The sequence below is a fragment of the Cyprinus carpio genome, chromosome B20 (assembly GCF_018340385.1).
Source record: "Cyprinus carpio isolate SPL01 chromosome B20, ASM1834038v1, whole genome shotgun sequence".
NCBI lineage: Eukaryota > Metazoa > Chordata > Actinopteri > Cypriniformes > Cyprinidae > Cyprinus > Cyprinus carpio.
Window position 1 is genome coordinate 25,622,586 of NC_056616.1, and position 21,377 is coordinate 25,643,962.

Genomic DNA, 21,377 nt, shown 5'->3' on the forward strand with positions numbered 1-21,377 from the left:
TTAGTCAAGTACAAACTCTAAGACTACAGTATGTGCCATATTTCTAGAGAGAAGAGCGGCACCACTCCAGGAAGGATGAAGACCATCTCTTTTCAACAGGTCGGGTCTGCCCCAAAAGCTCACCCAATTGTCTATGAAACCCATGTTAATCCGCGGGCACCACTTAGACATCCAGCCATTGAGTGATGACAATCTGCTATGCATCTCATCACCACGGTAATCAGGGAGGGGCCAGAGCATATTACAGTGTCTGACATCATGCTTGCAAGTTCACACACCTCTTTAATGTTATGTTTAGTGATCTCTGACTGGCAAAGTGGAACATCATTAGTTCAATCTTGCTGAATTTATGTTTAGCATTAGCCAGCACTTTTAAATTCGCCAAGATGTCAGGCGCTCTTGCTCCCGGTAAACATTGAACTATGGTGGCTGGTGTTTTCAAGTTCCGTACAATAGAATCGCCAATAACTAGGGCTCTTTCATCAGGTTTATCAGTGGGTGCTTCACTGAGTGGGGAGAACCTGTTTAATGTTTTGATCGGAACAGAAGAGCGGTGTTTAGACCCACGACTATGCCGCCTCACAGTCACCCAGTTGCCCTGCTTACCCAGTTGCCCTGCACACTGAGCACAGGTGCCCCACAAGGCTGTGTACTGAGCCCGCTGCTCTTCACGCTGGTGACCCACGACTGCACTGCCAAGTTCAGCTTCAACTACATCATCAAGTTTGCGGATGACACAACGGTGGTAGGTCTCATCGGCAACAGCGATGAAATGCACTACATGGATGAAGTGGCAAAGCTGGCTGACCAGTGGCGGCATAACAACCTGCAATGTCACTCCAGTAATGGAGAGAAGGCAAGAGGAGGCTGTGATGGACTTCAGGAGAAAACTCCATTTAGAAAACCCCCACTAATCATCAACAGCTTGACTGTGGAGAGAGTCAGCAGCACTAAATTCCTGGGGGTGCACATCACAGAGGATCTCACCTGGACCACCAAACACCATGTCACTTTCCAAGAAGGCACAACAGCGCCTACACTTTCTCCGCCAGCTGAAAAGAGCACGTCTCCTCCCACCCATCCTCGCTTACATTCTAAAGGGGGAACCATTGAGAGGATGCTGACCACGCATCACTGTCTGGTACGGGAACCAGTGCAGCAGACTGCACTCCTAGCTTTTTATTTGTGCGAACACAGCTGCAAAGATCATCGGTGCCCCCTCTCCCTCCATCCTGGATATTTCTCCGCCAATGCTCCAGCAGCTAGCAGTACCGTGAAGGCACCATCCTCCCACGGTCTCTTCCAGCTTCTACCATCAGGAAGATGGTACCGGAGCATCAGAACCCACTCCGCCAGACTGCTCAACAGCTTTTTCCCCCAGGCTGTGAGAGCCCTGAACTCAAATCACCCCGAACTCCTCTGAAACCCCACACAAACCCCCTGCACCTACTGGAAACATGGAACATTCCACCTCCCACCTCCCCCAACACCCCTCCAACCTTACCACATCACAGAAAAGCTGTCTGAAACTCTCTTTTTGGTAATCAGCAAGTTATACCACAGCTCAGTGGTCCTCTACAAAACCACCCAGAAAACACTCTTTCCTCTGTGCACAGTAGACACTTTTCTCACACACTGCTGCAATGCATCCCACAAAAAGACTCAGTAATATGTGTTTACATGCTAATCTTCACTACAAATCATCTTGCACTGTTCCCCTGTTTTCATCTGCTTTGACTTTATCGATGTTTCTCTTTGCACATGTACAGCATTATGTGAAGCATTCGTATAGTTTGTATTTTTTAGTTTATAAAGGCAAACATTTATATATATAGTATATTTTATAAAAAATTGTCGAAGGTTACGCTGTGTATAGGTACAGTATTTATGTAGCCATTCGTATAGCTTGTATTTTTTAGTTTATGTATAGGTAAAGTTTTTTATATATAGTATATTTATAGTCAGAATCTATCAATGGGTTAGTTGTGTATATAGATTTATACTGTATTTATGCAGCACCATGTGGTCAACAGAGTCCGTGACATTTCAGTTTCACTGTAACAATAAAAGCTCAACCGGACTTGACTTAACCCGAGCATACACAGCCCTGGTGAGAAGCGGTGGGTCAGGTCATTTACTGTTTTTTCTTGCTGTAGCTGCTGCATGTACAATGGCATCCGCAAAGAGCCATTAAAAAATTAATGGGTGTGTTGGGATGCACCAGCGAACGCAGGATTTTTCCATAGACCGCTGAGGACCACGATTGGTTAAATTTCATTTCAAAGGGAATGTCCTGGAAAAACCGCGGAAAAGTCATATACCTTTGTGCTAACATTTCGCGGACTGCCTCACAAACGAGGTCAGTTCAGCACTAGAGTTGTGCAGAGATTGCTTCTGAAAGGGGAGTCATACTAGCGCTACATGCGCCAGCGTCAGACTCCAGCCAAAGTAAAGCATCATGCCTCAAATTTTGTTTTTCAGGCTTCTTGGCTCTCTGTAGGCTAATGTTGCTAAAACTACCATTATCTCTGCCTGTGTTTTTCACTACTGCTGCTGCCTTCCGTGCTACCAGAATGATGCGTAAATGTGGAATGTGGTGGTTAAAGTGCATTTGGAAACAGCGTGAGGGGATCCAGTAGCTGCCGCGGTCACCACCACTTAAACCCGTAACATGGTATGCCCCGCTGACAGGAGCTCTTGAAGCTCCACACTCTTCTGAAAGGAGGCAGGAGCGCCAGCTCATTTCTAATTTAAAGGGACAAACTGCAAAAAACAGCCGTTTTGAAACATGCACCTAAATGTAGCAATTTCAACAAGCTATAAAAAAAAATGATCTGTGGGGGTATTTTGAGATAAAACTTCCACGCATACACACACTCTAGGGGACATCAGAGAACAATTTAAAATATTGAATCAATGCATCCTATGGCGCATTTAAAAATTCAAACAATGCTGAACATTACCCATACCCCACATTATTTTTTTCTTTTCTATTCACACTGTTTTAAACCCTTTCTTTTTTTTTTTTTTAACCTTCTTCACTCACCTTTGCTTTTGCCCTTCTTAAAAACAACCACATAATCTTTATAAGTAGATGTACTTTTCAAAATGAGTTATGAAACAGTTGTTCCCTGTAGCAGCGAGGGACCGAGTGAATGCAGTTTGCATAGCCTGGCGTCAAACAAGACAGTTTCTGAGAGACTAATACCATGTTTTACTCCAAAAATCACTATATAGCATCAGCTGTGTGTTTAAAACAGTTTAGCTTCTGTGGTTCCATATTTAGCTTCTTATCACAGTGAGAGAAGCACTATTTTTAATGGAATTCTATACTGTGATGCAAGCTATGCCAATTAGCATAGCATTGCAGTTGTGTTTATGGTCTACCATGTTTTGTCCATTGCATCTCTATCTGCATATCTTTCCAGCTGTAGTGATATTAGATGCGTTGAAAGTGTAAAAAGTGAAAGTGACGTGACATATTGCCGGGCATGGTGACCCATACTCAAAATTAAATTGCTGTGCCATTTAACCCATCCAGTAATGCACACACACCAGTGAACACACACACCTGGAGGAGTGGGCAGCCATTTTATGCTGTGGTGCCGGGGGAGCAGTTAGTGGCTTGGGTGCCTTGCCTCATGGGCAATCCCCAGTCCCTGAAATAAAAAATGCCTCACATTTATTGGAAATACATATGTATTGTAATTTGTTTCCCTTGTCAGAAGAAAGATTGGCTCCACCCAGGTTTTTTCTCTCAGCTAAAAACATACAAGCAATTCTTTTACTTCCCACCGTTACTTTTTTGTCTGAAGTGGGGAAATAAATGCTTATACAAATATAAAGAGATTCTTGTAAACCAACGCTTTTTGATCTGATACAGCAAAGTATGGGAACCCATACTTGAGGCACAATCCTCTGCATTTAACCCTTCAGAGTTACTGCATGCACATTAGAGTGGTGAACACACACAGAGCAGTTGGCAGCCAGTCGCTGTGGTGGTGCCCGAGAGGAGCAACTTAAGATTGTATTGAAAGTGGAAGAAGTAAAGTTCATTCAATCCCTAACCTACTAGTATTGAGTATTAAAACTTGCAACCTTCGGTTTACAAGTCAGACTCCAACCATTGAGCCACAACAGCCCAGCTTGCCTTCGTACTTCCCCATTTTAAGCAGCCTGGTACTAGCATGACTGACAAATGCATGGGAACATCACCTACAAGTAGTAGTGGTGGCGATTCTTGGCCTAATGGTTAAAGAGTCAGACTTGTAACCAAAAAAAAAAAGTTACAGGATCAAGTCTCAGTTAACCCGCAGGAATTGGGGGTCTTTATCTCAATATCCACAGCTGAGGTGCCCCTTGGCGCCCGGGCCCCCAACCCAAACTCAATTCCTACGGGGGGGCCGGGGGGAACAAAAAAATGGCGTCTGCCGCGTTTCGCTTCCCCCCCACATAACCACCCTGAGCCCACCAATCCAGTCCTTTGACTCACTTTTACCCCCCACCGGTGTGTTTGGCGCCGGGTTGGCACCACCTGCCGAGCTCCGGCCCTCCAGCACATGAGTTTGCCCCCCCAGTGTTAACAAACCCCGTCCCCGCGTAACCCTTCCCCTCCACCATTGTGCCGCCCTGTGTTCCCAAACTGGCGGCTGGACCCCGGTCATGGCTTATACAGCCGCCTGGACTCAGAATGCACGACCTTCCAAGCGGTGTGGCTAGGCCCCCTTGGTTCAATCGTGTGGGATCCCCCCTGGGCGCCCGGCCTGTCTGCCGCTTCTGCCGCCCCCCCCCCGCCCCTCGCCCCGTTCTCAGGGTTCTGTCCAGTTTCTTTCCACCCCTCGCTTTACCTGCCCACGCGTCACCTTCTCCCCCTAGACACACGCTTCTGCCCCAGACGCCCGCCTTGATCTGCGGGTCTCTTCCTGAAAGAGGAAATGTTTAGCGGTGAATGCATGCACCTTACAATGCTCAGTGCCTTGTCAAGAGGAGCCAGACCTCACGTTTCCTCGCACGCTTTTTCACCAGCGCCCCGCGGCTGGATGCCCATTCTGGACCGCCGGGCTGCAGCCTGACAGGGAAGCCCGAGGCTCCAAGTCCCCAGAATCACAAGTCGTACAAATTGTTTCACGTCCCAGGGGGCATACGTTTCGCAGCGCAGCAGGCGGTGGCTCTCCCCACATGTGACACCTCCTTCCCAACCCAAGCTACTTTGTAGTGGGTTGGGCCACTGAAGACCAGTATCGCCCTCCAGTCACTGGAACCAGTGTGGCTCAGGTAACGGTCATCCTGGTAAGGGCAATTGTGAAGATGAAGGTTAGGAGAGTTTCTTTCTCAGACCAGCACAATAACTGGATAAAGATGTGGCTGTACACTCACCATTGATTCAGAAGGTCCCACTGGGGGAGACGCCCGAGTGGACTGGGGTTGAAGTAAACAATGTCCCAGCATCAGGGCAATGTTGGGGGTCAGTCCTCTCTATAATGGCGCACCTCAAAATCACACAGGCTCGACCCCTGCCAGGCGCAGGCTTTTGTGACGGGCCTAATCAGTATCACTGTACGTAGGACGTCGTAGGCCTCATCCCCTGAGGATGAAACACTGGGGTGTTTAACCAGACTCAAGTTTGAAAGGCTTTAGGACAAGACCGAGGACGAGACTATTACCTTCAGCACAGCCTTTGGTTGACACACTTGACCATTGGCCAGTCTGAGCTCCACCCCGAGAGGTCCAGGAAGAAGCTACTGGTGGGAGGCTGGAGGAATAGAGTTGACCTCCACAACCAGAGCTCCTCCACAGAAGTTCCAGAGTACCTGCCACTGGAAGAGAAACCTGACAACAACAGACAGTGTAGCTTGTAGCATTTATCAGGGGATTAAGGTTCACACCAAGTTCATAGATCACCTACTCAAAAATGACTGTCCCTTGTGATGGAACCATATGGTTCCCATCCCCACTTCCATCGCGATGAGGTCATTCTGTTTTCCTACACCACATATCCGCTGTCCCTCCCTGTGAATAGGGGAACAGTGTCAGCATCCAGAGTCCATCATAAGCAATTGCATGAATAAAACCAGAAGCAGCTGCTCACTCATCACACATCTCGCTGTGTCGCATGCAAGTCACAGGGAACTGGTATATTGCAAAGGAAAGGTGGGACTCCACAGGCGGCACAAGGTGGGTTCATTTCCCACCCAGCAGACGCAACCGAATCCAGGCTCAGTCGAGGCAAAGTAACATCTCTAGCCACCACTACCACAACCTGACCATCTCTGATACACTGGACAGACACTAGAACAGGTACAAGAGCAAGGTTAATTCTGAGAATCAATTTTAACATGAACAGAAGACTGAGAATGCTTACCTGCCCTCCCATAGAAATCACTGCTGTCGTTAAAGCAGCAGTTGATAGCTTCACACTCAGCACCACTGATCCCAGGTTTTCCACATTGGATCTGCTCATAATCAGCTACAGCACATTTATCAAGGGGCTCTGCCAGCAACACTGGCTTCCGAAACTGAAACTGCTGGTTATGTTTCCAGGATCATCAGGGCTTGAAGGTTCTGAGGCACATCACTCCACTGTGGAACATCATGACAAAATCTTGAACCAAACACCAACTTCCAGCCATTGTTCAGTATTGAGATATTGTCCTTTGGTCTTTTGTATTCTACAGATTTTAGTTAATTAACGTGATAGTCCCTCCCTTTTCATTAACACCATGGTTCCTCAAGACTTGCAGAAATGGGAGCTTATGCACAAAAACTGGGTAATTCTCCTTGGATCTCAAGATTCAGTTCTTATTTTTCCCATTTTGAAACACATAATGCACAAACTTAATTCAAAAATATCTTTACTAATCTGATTGTAATTGGTTCTCAAATTCGGTTAACATGGTGGTTTCTTGATTCCAATGTCATATTGACAACAAATAAGAAAGGTTCAATCCCAAAGTTATTTATTGAAACTTGCCAAAAGTAGATGTTCTTCTTTGGTTGGTGCCGCTTGTCCTACCACTCCCTGCAGAAAAGTGTGCACTTACAAATGAGGAAAATATTATTTGAAGCAGTAAATGATTTTAAGTATCTGGAAGCTTATTTCCACCACAGAATAAAAATAAATAAATAAATAAAATAAAATGAAAAAAGGTCATTTTGACTATTTATGTCAATGCGACTGATCTATCTCACAGTTCGCTAATATCTCAAAAATTTACCTTTTGATTACTTGGGGGAAATAATAGAAGTATGTCTATTTATTGAAACTACTAGAAAATACATGTTCAAGAGAAACTCTGACAGCCTTTATTCTTTACAATCAGACCTCAGACTTTCTTTAGTAAAAACATGACTGCAAAAAAAAAAACAAAAAAACAATCAGAGTTAACATGACTAAATCAGTTGACACTTAATGACAAGTACAATATCGAGACCCCGGCTGCAAAACACCAATTTTGGAATGTTTATTTCTTCATCAAACCTAATAAATACACAAAACGTTTACAAAAATATTCAGCACTTCAAGCTTGCTGTTGTTAAACAGAATTGGAAATATTACTACTGCTTTCTTTGGCACTATGGTCAAGATGTCTTCCGTAGATCTGTCTTTGATGGTGCAAGATCAGCATACATTTAAATAACTAATAAAAAGTAACCTTTCTGACCATAAAACTACATCATACGTTACGCCATGGTTTAAAGCCAGATAACCATTTAGTGCATTTGAAACGATTTTCCCCAATTTGAAGTGTCCAGTTCATTTCTCGGGTGGAGAAGGCCCTCTTCATAAGAGGCGGAGGCGCCTTTCCCACCATAGACTGAATCTGTAGAGGAGTGCTGAGACAACACCAAGTCTGGGATGCGCCCCGCCTGGTTGTAGTAATCTCTGGACACTGAACCACTCCCTAAAATGTCCTGCAATGCTCCAAATATAGCACCTACATGAGAAGAAGAAACAAAACAACCTTGAGTGAATGGTTCAAAAACTTCACTGGCAGAAAATTGTGATCTCCGGGTGTGTTGAAGGAAAAGTTCCCCCAAAATGAAAATGTGCTCGCTTATAAACAAGTGTGTGATGTTGATGAGTTTGTTTTTTAATCAGATTTGTTCGATAATAGCATCACATCCACTATTTTTTCTATTGGAGTAAGTGTTTTCCAGCTAACAGTGGGAATGTTCTGATGAGGTTCTCTCTAAAGTTATGAGCAATCGCTCTGCCAGTTAGATTTCAACAGAATGTCTATTCAAAAGCTATTCGGTCTTTAATAATGTTCTCAAAACGCTGGCATAAAAAAAAACATTATTCATGCATAGCTCATGGATTTTTTTTAAATGTTACTACTTACTCTACAATGTTCGAGAATTATTGAGAAGTAATGTTTCCATAATGTTTGGAAAATGATCAAATGTCTCTTTAACATTCCTCTCATAACCAGGAAAAAAACATTTTTAAAAAATGGACGCCCAGTGAATATTCAAAAATAACATTTTCATAACTTCATGGAAAGCCAGCAAAACGCTATTACAACACATTTCTGCCAGCGTGCCATAGAACGGAAACCATGTTTCCTTTCCGCTATAATCAATCAGAACCTGGTGTTAAAAAAACTAAAACCTATCGCGTGAGAAAGACTTCATTGAATTGGTCAATCTCATAACCTACTGCGATAATTAACAAAGGATCATAATGTTCCTTTAACATTCATAACTAAGCCCATGTTCTAGCACGCCGTACCACACGAATCATCGATGCAGTGTTGCATTGGTGCTATTAAAAACGTAAAAATAAAATAAACCATATTTTAAATATTTTGCAATTAAGATAAATAAAATGCTCTGACCCTTAATTTCAAACTTAGCTACTTGTTAATCTTTAAAGTGTCAAATAAGATGGAAAAGGACATTTCCCAAAATGCTTAAACAGCTGATCTAGCAAACATAATCTGTCCGCCATTCACTAACTCTCCTAAGCCTCGCTCACTCTGACGCCAAACATTCTTGCAAAAAAACCTCAAAATCTGTAGACTGCCTGTACAGCTCAAACATATCAGTTTGATGCCTAATTCCATCGCTCACGAGGACACGCAGGACAGTAGAGATCCGTGCTGTGAAACAGGAGATCAGAGTTGTTATTAATTTTTTTTTTAATTAGTGTTGTTAAGTTGTGTTGTTTTTGAGTATCAAAGTTTCAGTCTGTACCAATTTCAGTACCCAAAGCACACACACAAAAACATGCTAATAGGAACAACATTATTTTTTATTATAACGTTACACATAAATTAAATGTATAAACCTGCATCTTATACTTATTTAAAATTTGTTTCAAGTTTTTCCACAAGTGGATAAAAGTATGAAAAAAGTAAACAGTTTCACCAAAAAAGCCGTGTTCCACCGCTGGAACTTTCAGAGGAACTAGGGAACTTTGGGCTGTACTCCGTGTGTTTCACAGCAGTAACCATGATCTAAATAAAAGATCAGTTTAAAAAAAAAAATGCCCCTCAGAAAGTCCCTGCTCGCGGTAGTACTTTTTCAAAGTCCAAACTTTTGGGGGCGGGCTTGGGCTTCCGGCATGCTGATTGGTTGAGTTTCACTCAGCATTGATTCAACCACCATTATTGCTTATGATTTTCAAAATAGTACTGTTATCATGTCATGAAATTTAGTATTAAAAGTATTTCAGGCCAGAAATTGGAGGTGTTTTTAAAACTCAAATCCGTGGTTTCACTTTATAAAGACCCAGCGCCTATTTGAAAAATGTGTTTTCACCGATGTCAGCCAGACGATCAGCTCCACGCAATCAGCTGGAGCTCATTGCTCATGCATTCCGCCGAGAGCCAGTCTCACCTCGGCGAGTGCGTCTGATATGTGCCGCTTGCTCTGATGTCTCTTAGTGGTTAAACATAAATATAATTCGTTTTGGTGTAAATCTAACAGGTCTAATCTTTGCTCTTATTCAATGTTAGCTAGTATGTTTAAAGAAAAATAAAAAGAGGGCAACTGATATAATATTTCGTTTCATTTGTAATGGCTGTATATACGACACATATTCCCTGACTAAGTACATTTCTGCAGCTATTATTATGTTTTAAATATAAAACGAAAGACTTGCGTCCGTCCTGTCCACCATTAAGATCACACTCCCGAGTCGAACGCGTTAAGTCCAAACTAACCGGGGATGCAAGTCTGAAATTAGCGTGCCTTTGTACCTACGGCACCAGAACTATTTGCCTAATCGTTCACGATACATTAGACCGGGCGGTGGAAACACAGAAAGCAACAGGTCTGTGGCGGAAAATAGTTTTCCTGGAGTTACAATTTTTGGGGGGGGGGGGTACCGGGGTAATTTTTGGTGGCAAACGCGGCAAAAGGTTATAGCCTTATTTCTGCTGCCACTTAAAAATCTTGTAAAAAAAAAATGTTCTCCTTGTTTTTTTTTTTTTTACAGTTAATCGGAGCATTGTTATTAGTTAACAAAGAAATGAAATTCTAATGCTCATTATATTAGCGTAAGTTGTGCATTTATGCGAACAATTAACTACATAACGTAATACGCTAACGGCGCGATGTTTATTATAAATCCGACATTTAAATTAAAGTATGTAATAATATTCCTAATAGAAGTTCTAAATATTTACAATGTAATTGAAACTTACCTGATTGGACTTGATCGGGGGTTTTGTTAGTTTGATGTGTTGTTCCTAATCTTGAGGTCTCCATTGCTTTATGAAGAGAGGTGCCAGGTTTTCACAACAAAAACCCACGCATTCGCGTTTCCGATTTCGAGGGGGTCCCTCGTTAAAAATCGCGTTCTGGGGATAAAATACATGTGTTTTTTGGCGGGGTTTACATTTAGCATTCCAGGGGCTAGAATATCATGTTATTGGGGTTGTTTTTTTTTAACCCGTGGACATAAAAAAAAACCCGGCGGCAACAGTGTTTAAACCGCGAATGTGGCAACACTGGGAGGATAGCTTTCGTGATAGCGCATCAAGAACCGAGTTGACTGGGTACCACCGGCTACTTAAGAAAACCTGGTACCGTAACGTTTTCATTTTTTTAGTACCGACTTGTTACCGAAATCCCGTGTTTCTTGACAACACTACTTCCATCTAAGGTAATAGCAGACCATTTCATTCTAGGGACAAATCTTAGGGTTGTAAATGGTTTTGTAATGATTTTTATTTTAATTGGATTTATACAAATAAACTTGAATTGAATTGAATTGAATATCATTTAAAAAATATTGCATCAATGCATTCGATGGCACCTTTAACTGGGATTTATGAACTCATACTTTAGCCGGACAGCAATATTTGAAGTTAAAAACGCGTCTTACATGTTTCATCATTTTTGTCCTTCTCCAGATGTTTCACTGATGGGACTGGAGTGCTGTGGATTATTGTGATGTTTTTTATCAGCTGTTTGGACTCTCATTCTGACGGCACCCATTCACTGCAGAGCATCCATTTGCTGAGACACTGATGCAGTGCTACATTTCTACAAACCTGATGAAGAAACAAACTCAACCTGATCTCGGATGACCTGAGAGTGAAACACATTTCCAGCAAATCTTAATTTTCACAACTGCTTTATAAAACGCGTCAGATCTCTTCTCATCCCATGCAGAGGACAGGAGTTCTCAAGCCTCACCTCCCTAACCAGGCGGTGCAGTTGGGTTTGGCGGGTGGGCTGTGGATCCGGAAGCTCTTGGTAGCCAGAGCATCGCGGTACTTGGGTTTCTCCACCAGCGAACGGATCTCAGGACAGGAGTCGGTGCAGGAACCCTGGCCAGCATGGACGTACCGCCGATTATCACCAGGTTCTCCGACCGAACCTTACGAGTGTCGATGGGACACTGGCGAGGAACAAACACAGAACCAACAAAACAAAGTGAATGCTGGGAAAACTGAGGACTACAAATGTAACGATATGAAAATTTCTCAGTCACAATTATAGTGAGCAAAAAATATCACCCCGTATTGTTAAAATGTGCTGAAATGTTCAAAAAGTACTGACACATTAATCACTTCAGCAAGTTTTGCACTTAAAATCAACAAACAATATAATGAAATACAAATGGACATTTTTGTAGCATAAAAAAACCTAAAACTATAATATTAACAATGATGTCTGGCAACATGACTGACAACAGTTTATCTAATAGCAACTTTGAAAATGTTTTATAAAATGGTAAACCTCTAAATTGATTAATAAATGAGTCTGTGAGTCTCTGTAAATCCACTCTCTGACAGCAGGGGGCGCTGATGGAGCAGCAGAATAGTCAGCAAGAAAAAATAACTCTAGGAGGAACATTATGATTTATTATATATCCACTAAATTATATATTAATTATATTTGTTACTGAACCTTTTTGTCTTCATTATTTAATGCACGTTTGCACGAATCTGTCATAAAGACAAGTTTTTTTTAAAGCCAACCATTTAAATGTTTATATTTCACAACAAATTATTTATTAGCTGATATAAAAACCGCCTTATGTGCAGTTTTATATGTCTATATACATATCCATACATTTTGTGTTTGAATTAATCTGTCATTAAAACTTCACAGCCACTGTTAAAATGCTTAATCAACTCGGTTTTTTACTTGAGTGTTGATTATAAAATAAACGTGATGATTAGGTGACTATTAATGTGTTTCGTTTTTTAATTGGGTACTTAAAGTACTTTTTCAGAATTTATGATCACCGTTGAATAAAACAAATGAAAGGAACATTTCAGTAACAAAACTGTCGCAGGACGGTCGTAAGAGAGGAAAAGAAGAGCGGTTTAATATGCGTATCAGTCGTTTCCTCGTCCTTTGATAAAATTGAATATTTTGCACCTTCACCAAAGTGTCCAGCAGCAGCGTGGCGATGGATGTTTCTCCTCATTATCCTGCTCGAACAACATCTCGGCCACAGAGTCTCTGGAAAACAGCGGAGCATGTTTCACTAAGAAGCACAGAGACAATAACGAGAACGTGTCCGTCTCATCTCAGCTCTGTGGATAATAACGTCACATTTACTTCAGGAAAGACATTCAATGACTATAAACTTGATAGTCAGCAAAAAAAAAAAAACTCCAGGAGAACATAATGAAAATATATATCCACAGATGTGTGACTGTGAGGTATTAGAGTTGGGAAATATCAGATCATCAGGTCCGGTCTGAAGGTTTTTCTACCTGATGGATCCCTTGATATGCAGAATCTTCCGGCCATCCAATGGATATTCCACATCTGGGGGAGGAGCCGGTCTCTGATGGACCAATCAGAGCCACGGTCAATATTTACTCATTCCACATGTATTCTCACAGAGTTTAGTTAACAGCTAGATACTAGATTAATGAGAAAAAAAGTTCGTCAAGACAATCTTTAAGTTGGCTTGAAAAAGCCTGACCAAAGTTTGAAAAAGTTTAATAAGTTTAAAAAGGTAAAAAAAGCTTAAGATGAAAAAGTTTGAAGTTTAAAGTAGTTTTAAAAGCATAAGGTTAGACAAACAGATAGATAGATAGATGCTAAGGTTCGTCTCAGAGTGTTGTATGATTTTGATAGGGTACTCGCTAAGGTGTTGCTATGCATTTGCTAGGGTACCCTGGGCTGTTGCTATGCAGTTTCTAGGGTACTCTGGGGTACTTTTATTTATATATAAATATTTATAAATCTAATAAGATATAATAAGGTTATTTATAACAAAAATCATCTTCAGGTCTTTGGTTGATTTGGAATGAAGTTACACAAAAAAATCTAGTAACAGAACAAAAACGACGAGCGAAACCACTAAATTTGTGCAAACATTAAAAACACTGGAGAACGCAGTACAAATGCTTCACAAAATTACACCGTTTAATACAGTATGGGATACTTTTTATAGGTATTTAATTGTTGCATTGTGCTCGGTGGATTTAGATGAAGTTGAGAGAGAAAAGCACAGGAATTGTCAAAAAATTGTTTAAATCAAAAAAATGTTATTGTCATTTATTGGGCAAATAAACTTAAACAACTAAACAGTATTTATTCACATAAAAAAGGCCTCCTATGCCCTTCATAACAGCTTGCATTCTGCTCAGTGTTTCTACAGACATGAACCAGTTAAATTTAAGACTTTTTAATACCACCTTATATGAAAATTGAAGACCTAAACCTGTAATGTAAATACACATTTTATTACATTCATATATGTAATATTTAATGTGTTTAAACTAAAAAGAAAACAAAATAGCCATTGCTGTAATAAATGATATTTATCACTACGATATACAGTTAAATTTTAATGTCAGCAGACCAATATTCCATAAAAAATATCCCTGCAAAATACTGCATTAGTGAGATTTTTTTGTGGCGTAAACAATTTATTCTGAAGCAATATTTTCATCAGGTGTTCTGTTCTATCAGCTTTTACATACTTAAATCTTTACAAAGGCCTATGTTTTAACCTTTTTAGATGTATGCATCATCTTTCATAGTCAATTATTACAATTTATTAATAACTTCAATGTACACTATAGGGCTGCTTACAAGGCAGATTAGGCAATAAATTTACACTGCAAATAACAATAATGACAACTGCTATAATAATGTTATTAGATTAATGTTTTAATAAATGCATTTATGATATACAAATAAGAAAGGTTGAGGGGAAAATGCATACTTTCCAACATACTTCTCAACTAAACTACCAGTAAGTGCAGGCAGTAAGTCACTGAATGAGTGAGTCACTGAATCATTCATTCAACTGATTGAGTATGGCCATCATGCTGGTATCTTAAGGACTTTTGTGGACAGCTGATTACTAACGTTTTTTATATTTCTTCATATTCTGTGTGGTGGTCTTTTCTAATAATTTAAATAGATTTTTACCGCTTATCGGGGGCATTTTTTACCTTTATATAAGCCATTTTTTTCTATAAGTGTTCATTATCTTTTGAGTCAAATTCTTACATTAAATCAGTGAATTAGAATAATAAGATAGTAATAATAATTAATTTGACAATAAGCAAATAAAATCAGTATCAACAAAAGTCCTCTTTGCAATCCAGACATAAGCTGCACCTGAAGTGGCATTTAGAAGTATTTACACACTGTTTAATGAAGAACATGAATGCATTTAACCTGCAGTTACAAATGCATAAATAATTTGATATATTAAACATAAAACGTTGAATACTGATATTTGAAATAATTTACAAAAATGAAGATACTTTAAATGTAAAACTAAAACCGCCAGTAGGTGGCAGAAGGTCAGTGTTTATAAGTGAGTCATTGCGATTGAACCGAATCATTTCAACGGGAGATTCATTCAGGAACAAAATGACACAACGTTTTGTACTGTTTAACGTTTTGTTTAAAACAGCGCTGCTGGAGGTGTTTGGAATGTATTTTTGAGTGGCGAAATACAGCATAAACAGGCAATATGATGTCTAAAACTTAAGGCTCTTAATAAAAACTTCTAGTTTAGTTGAACTGTTGTAAAAAAATATTACATTTGTATATGGTAATCCTGCCGTGAAAGAGTGCACTGTAAATGCGCACAACAACTAGACTTCACGTTATGCGTGCAGTCTAGGTGTTTTGAATGTTTTTTTTTTTTTTTTTTTTTGCGTTGTCACAATACTGAGCAAAATAGCTCACTTGTCATGGTATAACTTAACTATATCGTGTATGAATAAACGAAACATTTAGGATTTTTACCTCATGTGTGTTTCTTCTGAGTTTTTATGGGTGCGGTTACGGGCTCATTTGTTCTGAAGTCTCTCAGCAAAGACACAACCAGAGTGAGCTTCAGTGCGATCCTTGTTATCTGTATTCTGCTAACTTGTTGCAATGCTCTCTGATGACGCAGTAACATACCGCGGGGAAGAAAAAAATCTTCGGTCTGTTCAATGATTGTAAACAGTCATTAGGTCTGTCACACTAAAGATATTTTAGCGGTAATGTGACCAAACATATTTAAGACCAATCGAATCCGAATTTAAGACATTTTAAAGACTTTTTAAGGCCTTATATTAGGAAAAACTTATTAAGACAGTTTTAAGACTTTTTAAGGACCCGCGGACACCCTGCTTGCTGGCATTATGTACTTTTTTGACTGTAATTGGATTTATTAACAGATAAAAAAATATTTTCTTTCCTGATATTTCTAGCGATTAATCATCTGAATCGACTGACAGCTTTAATAGTCGCTTTTCAAAGCGTGTTCTCTGACCTCAGCAGATCCGTCTCCAGGTTAAATTTGGCCTCCTGGATCTTCATGCCCCCTCTGCAGGTCACTAACGAAACACGTGTGCGCACTAAATACAGAGACACCACGGACAACGGTGTTGTTCAGAAAAACAGTGTTCCAGGGGAGTCAAGAGCAATGTAGAGCGATGTCGTATTTTACGCATGAGAAGCGTACCTTTGATATCCTCCACCACATCCTCTGGAATAGCGCCTGTGACAAAGACCAACAGATGATCAAAGCCTGATGGATCAAATATAATTTCAAAATGTGTGATGTGTTGTCTTACTGAGACGGTGGGCAGACTGAGGCCGGGGCCAGAGTCGGTGTGTCTAGTGTGCCTGCTCACGATCAGCAGACTGTGCAGCTCCCTACAGAAAACACAAGCATCGTGATCTGCACACCGTCTCTTTTCATCTGATGCTCCACAAGCACTTACTTATGAATGGCTTTTCCTCCCATCGGTAGAGCTTCCCAGGCGGACAGGATCGGAATGCCTTCATAGATCTAATGCACTGTTAAAGTCATCTAAACACTTCAATCCACATATAATACTGTGTGCAAACACAACAGGTGCAGACACAACATGTTTTTCTTTTAGAATAACATCCCTAATCAATCATTCAGACCAGGAATAAGATTAAAGGAATAGTTGTAGCACTGCATCAGTGTCTCATCAATGGATGCTCTGCAGTGAAGGGGTGCCGTCAGAATGAGAGTCAATAAAACATCTCACAATAATCCCCAGCACTCCAAGAGTCCGTCAGTTAAACATCTGGAGAAGAAAACAAATACATCAAGACGTTTTTAATGTCTAAAATACGAGTTCATAATCCATAATAACCACTTCCTCCAGTGAAAAGTGCATCTCCTGGTTGTCCTCTCACATCAAATCCAGACACATATTTGTTTTAGAGAGCTGTTTAAAACGCTGCTTGATCTGTGCAGATTTCTCTCCTGATTCACACCCGAACACTTTTTCACTGGAGGAAGTGTTATTATTGATTATTAGCAAGAAAGCAGGAAATGTTCTCAGAATGTGTCTCTCAACGTTCATAAACAAATGTTCTTTCAGTAACAGTAACAGAACGCTCATTCGAAGTTATCGTGAGTTATTTACACATAGTTTATGCCACCTTTTTTACTAAACCTTTCATTTGGACGTTCATCTAAAGAGTGTTTTAAATGCTACACTTGTTTCAGAACGTTCAGAGATCATTCAAAAGGTAACGTTCCTGTGATGTTTGAAAATGATACAAATGTAATGCTCTCTTAACGTTTGTCTATAACAAAGAAAAAAAAACTTTTAAAACATTTTCAAAAAAGTGGACATTTTGAACATTCAGTAAGCATAGCGTGTTCGTAACATAACAGAAACCGTCAGCAAAATGTTCTTAGAACATATTTTTGTTAAACTGATATTATGGATTAAAAACATCTAATGCTGGATGTGTTTCATCTTTTGGTCTTCCTCCAGATTTTCACTGATGGACTGGAGTGCTGTGGATTACTTGTGGATTATTGTGATGTTTTTATCAGCTGTTTGGACTCTCAGTTCTGACGGCACCCATTCACATCCATTTGCTGAGAACACTGATACAAATGCTACATTTCTACAAACCTGATGAAGAAACAAACTCATCCTGATCCTCAGATGAACTGAGAGAGTGAACACATTTTAATGTTTTAATTGAACTAGTCCTTTTAGGCTTATTTTTTTTTTGCTTTCAAAGGATTCTGGTAACACCAGGGCGTCTCTGTATATCCACAGTCCATGACGAGAGCAGACGGGATGCCCAGAGGGTCATAACAGACATCAGATGACTCGGAGCAAACAGGACCGAAGGACCTGCAACAGAAAGACATGAAAGAAACGTCATGAGAAATACTTACTATACCGCAGGACTTGCTTTACATCCTTTACACGAGGAGAATGTTAGGTAACAGCTAGAAATGTGGCCTCAACTTCTATTAGTAGATCTAGCATTTCTCAGTTATTTTCCCATTCATATTCTTTATTTTTTTTACTGTGAAACTGGCATTGGATAAGATGATCGTATAATAAAGAACGTGATCTTTTGACTTTGACACAACAGAGCAGCCAGTAAGAGAAGAGGACGCTTTATTTAGACAACAGGCGCAGCATGACTTCACCTCGAAGTGCTTAAAGAAGACTCTTGAGAGCGTCTCTCTGAAGTGTGAGGGACAGAGGATGGACTCCACGATCACCACGCGCCGGTCTCGAGGATTCACCAGCAGATGCCTGAAGGGAGGAACAGCATCACGAGTTCAGCTGCCATGAACAAACACAAACCGCTCTCAGACAGAAGAGCACAGCGTCTGCTACCGGAAGTACAGCAGGTGACGAACTCCTTCAGGATGCTGTATAGCTCCTCGGTGTTGATGTTTGTACTGGACGACTCGAACAGCCGAGAGAGAGAGACACACTCACTTAATATTCAATCTGTGTCCCTGCAGCACAGAAGCAGTCATCAGTAGCACAGGTATAATTTGTAGCAATAGACAACCATACATTGTATGAGTCACAAATTATACATTTCTCTTTCATGACAAAAATCATTAGGATATTAAGTAAAGATCATGTTCCATGAAGATATTTAGTAAACTTCCTACTGTAAATATATCAAAACTTCATTTTTAACAAACCATACATCAATGGAAGCTTTATTTATTCAGCTTTCAGATGATGTATACTCTTAATTTAAAAACCCTGACCTTTATGACTGGTTTTGTGCTCCACAGACAGTATTAAAATAAAGATGCAGTAAATGTTAGTTTAATATGATCTTTAGAAATGGAGATAATTCCCATAAGAGTTCTCAGACCGACCTCCGGAGATCCGGCGTGTTTAATTTCACTGGGAATGATGAAATCTCGGCCCCGTCTCTCCAGCAAACCACATCTACACAAACACACCAGAGCATCCTGCATCAGCACAAACACATCACCACGAGCCCGGTGCCACAGCTCCACTGTCTTACTGACAGAAAGATACTTGTGCTTCACAAATATAATATTAGGATATTTTATAAAAAACTAAAAAATATTAATAAAAATTTACATTCATTGCATGACATTTCCAGTCCATATACTTAATACTGTAATATAACAATAATACTTTTTTTTTTTTTTATTAGTCCTAATCCGGTTTATTACTCAGCATACATCAGCATAAAGCCTTTTTAGAACCATTAAGATTTTATATGTATATGTATATGTATATATATACTAGTAAACATTTGAAGTGGATCAAACCTAACCTGAACTTTTTTGATTTCAAATTTTGATACTGTGTGTATATATGTGTGTGTGTGTATATGTCTGTGTTGTGTGTGTATATGTGTGTGTGTGTGTTGTGTTGTATATATAATATGTATGTGTGTAATGTGTGTGTGTGTGTGTGTGTGTGTACATACAATTTTCATATACCTTTTTATAACATACATATATATATATACATATATATAATATATATATATAGTATATATATTTCAGCATAGATCAGCATCTAAATTCTTAGAGCGTGAAATATGACTCTGACAGATTCAGCCACATTTTTATGGTATTTACAAAAAAGTCTCCAGAATATCTGCTGAGTACTGATAGTGTGTGTTCACAGATTATTAGCAGCTAAAGTGTTATTACACGCCATCATGCTCCTTAAACACTCGTAATAAATATATATCTTTAGTGTCATTAATTTAACGATGCAACTGATGATCCCAGGACGCATAAGTCAGGTCTTATAAGTTGTAATTTGACTAAAACATGTTTTATATCACGACTTTATTTCTATTTCAAGCCTCGAGCTAACAGCTAACGACTCACTTACTTTGTGTACGCCGCTCCTAAATCCAATGACCACGGCTGTCTTCTCCCTCCAATGCCCCAAGCCTTCAAACAGGGGTCATTTTTTTTATCGACAGAACTGAATAAAAGTATCAGAGAACAGAATTCTTATTATTATATTATTAGTGTGTAAACACAGCGCTGACGATCATAGCATCAGGGAGGGGCGGGTGTCCATTCACCAATGGCTGCCCCTGTGTTTGCCTGACTGACAATCCTTTCGGCAACCTGTAAATAATATTCAATTAATCCAACATTTGCGAGCAAACAAACATTTTCTACGCGTTTATATAATCATACTGATTGCGGAAACGTAGTGGGTAATGGAGGCTCCGCTGATCTGAGGTCAGTTCTTCTCTATTAGGAGCCAAAAGGCGCCTGACTGAGGTTCACGGATTATATGACATCAGATTGTTTGAAAACTCTAGCAAATGTATTTAGACATCCTAATTAAATTAATTTCATTACATTTTCATTATTTCTTTATTTCTTATTTTTTTTATGTTTTATTTATAAAGAGCTTTATCATTAACAGGCGCTTGTGCTTCAGAAACACTTCAAAATATAATAATAATAATAATAATAATAATTTGAAACAAAGTTTGGTTATGAGTGTAAAATAAGTTTTTAAAACAATACTGTCATTAAACATGTAATTTAGAATTGTAAATAAATAAATAAATAACAATCTAATAATAATAATAATAATAATAATAATAATAATAGTTATTAATATATGAAAACAAATATTAGTTTTTAGTCAAACAGTTTTTAAAAGAGTTTTTATCATTAAACAAGCACTTAAAATATTTACAATAATAACAACGATGATGACAATAATAATTACCATTAATTATAATTTGAAACCAAAGTTTGGTTATGAGAGTAAAATAAATTTTAAAAGAATACTGCCATTAAACAAGTAATTTAGAATGTTAAAAATAAATAAATAACAATAATCATACTTAATAATAATAATAATAATAACAGTTTATTAATAATATGAAACCAAAGATTAGTTTTTAGGCAAACATTTTTTAGAGTTTTATCATTAAACAAGTACTTAAAAAATATATATATATATATAAAATAATAATAATACTAATAATTACAATTAATAATTCCTTTGAAAAACAAAGTTTGTATAGGAGATTAAAAATTATTATCATTAAACAAGTCTCTTCAAAATATCAAATAATAATAATAATAATAATAATAATAATAAGAATGAATCATTTGAAAAACATGTGTTTGGTTTATGAGTGTAATAATATTTTTTAAAAAAAGTTTT

The 21,377-nt window shown here is 39.1% G+C and overlaps 1 protein-coding gene and 1 pseudogene across 1 annotated transcript; both read right to left on the reverse strand.

Annotated features, from left to right (window-relative positions):
* Positions 1–5,905: 5,905 nt before the first annotated feature.
* LOC122140969 (zona pellucida sperm-binding protein 4-like) lies at positions 5,906–6,629 on the reverse strand. Its single transcript, XM_042746543.1, is given in 5 exon segments — positions 5,906–6,005; positions 6,089–6,165; positions 6,167–6,288; positions 6,362–6,521; positions 6,609–6,629. Coding segments are annotated over 5 exon segments (480 nt in total).
* Positions 6,630–7,673: 1,044 nt separating this feature from the next.
* LOC122140971 lies at positions 7,674–20,138 on the reverse strand (annotated as a pseudogene).
* Between the last annotated feature and the right edge of the window lie 1,239 nt (positions 20,139–21,377).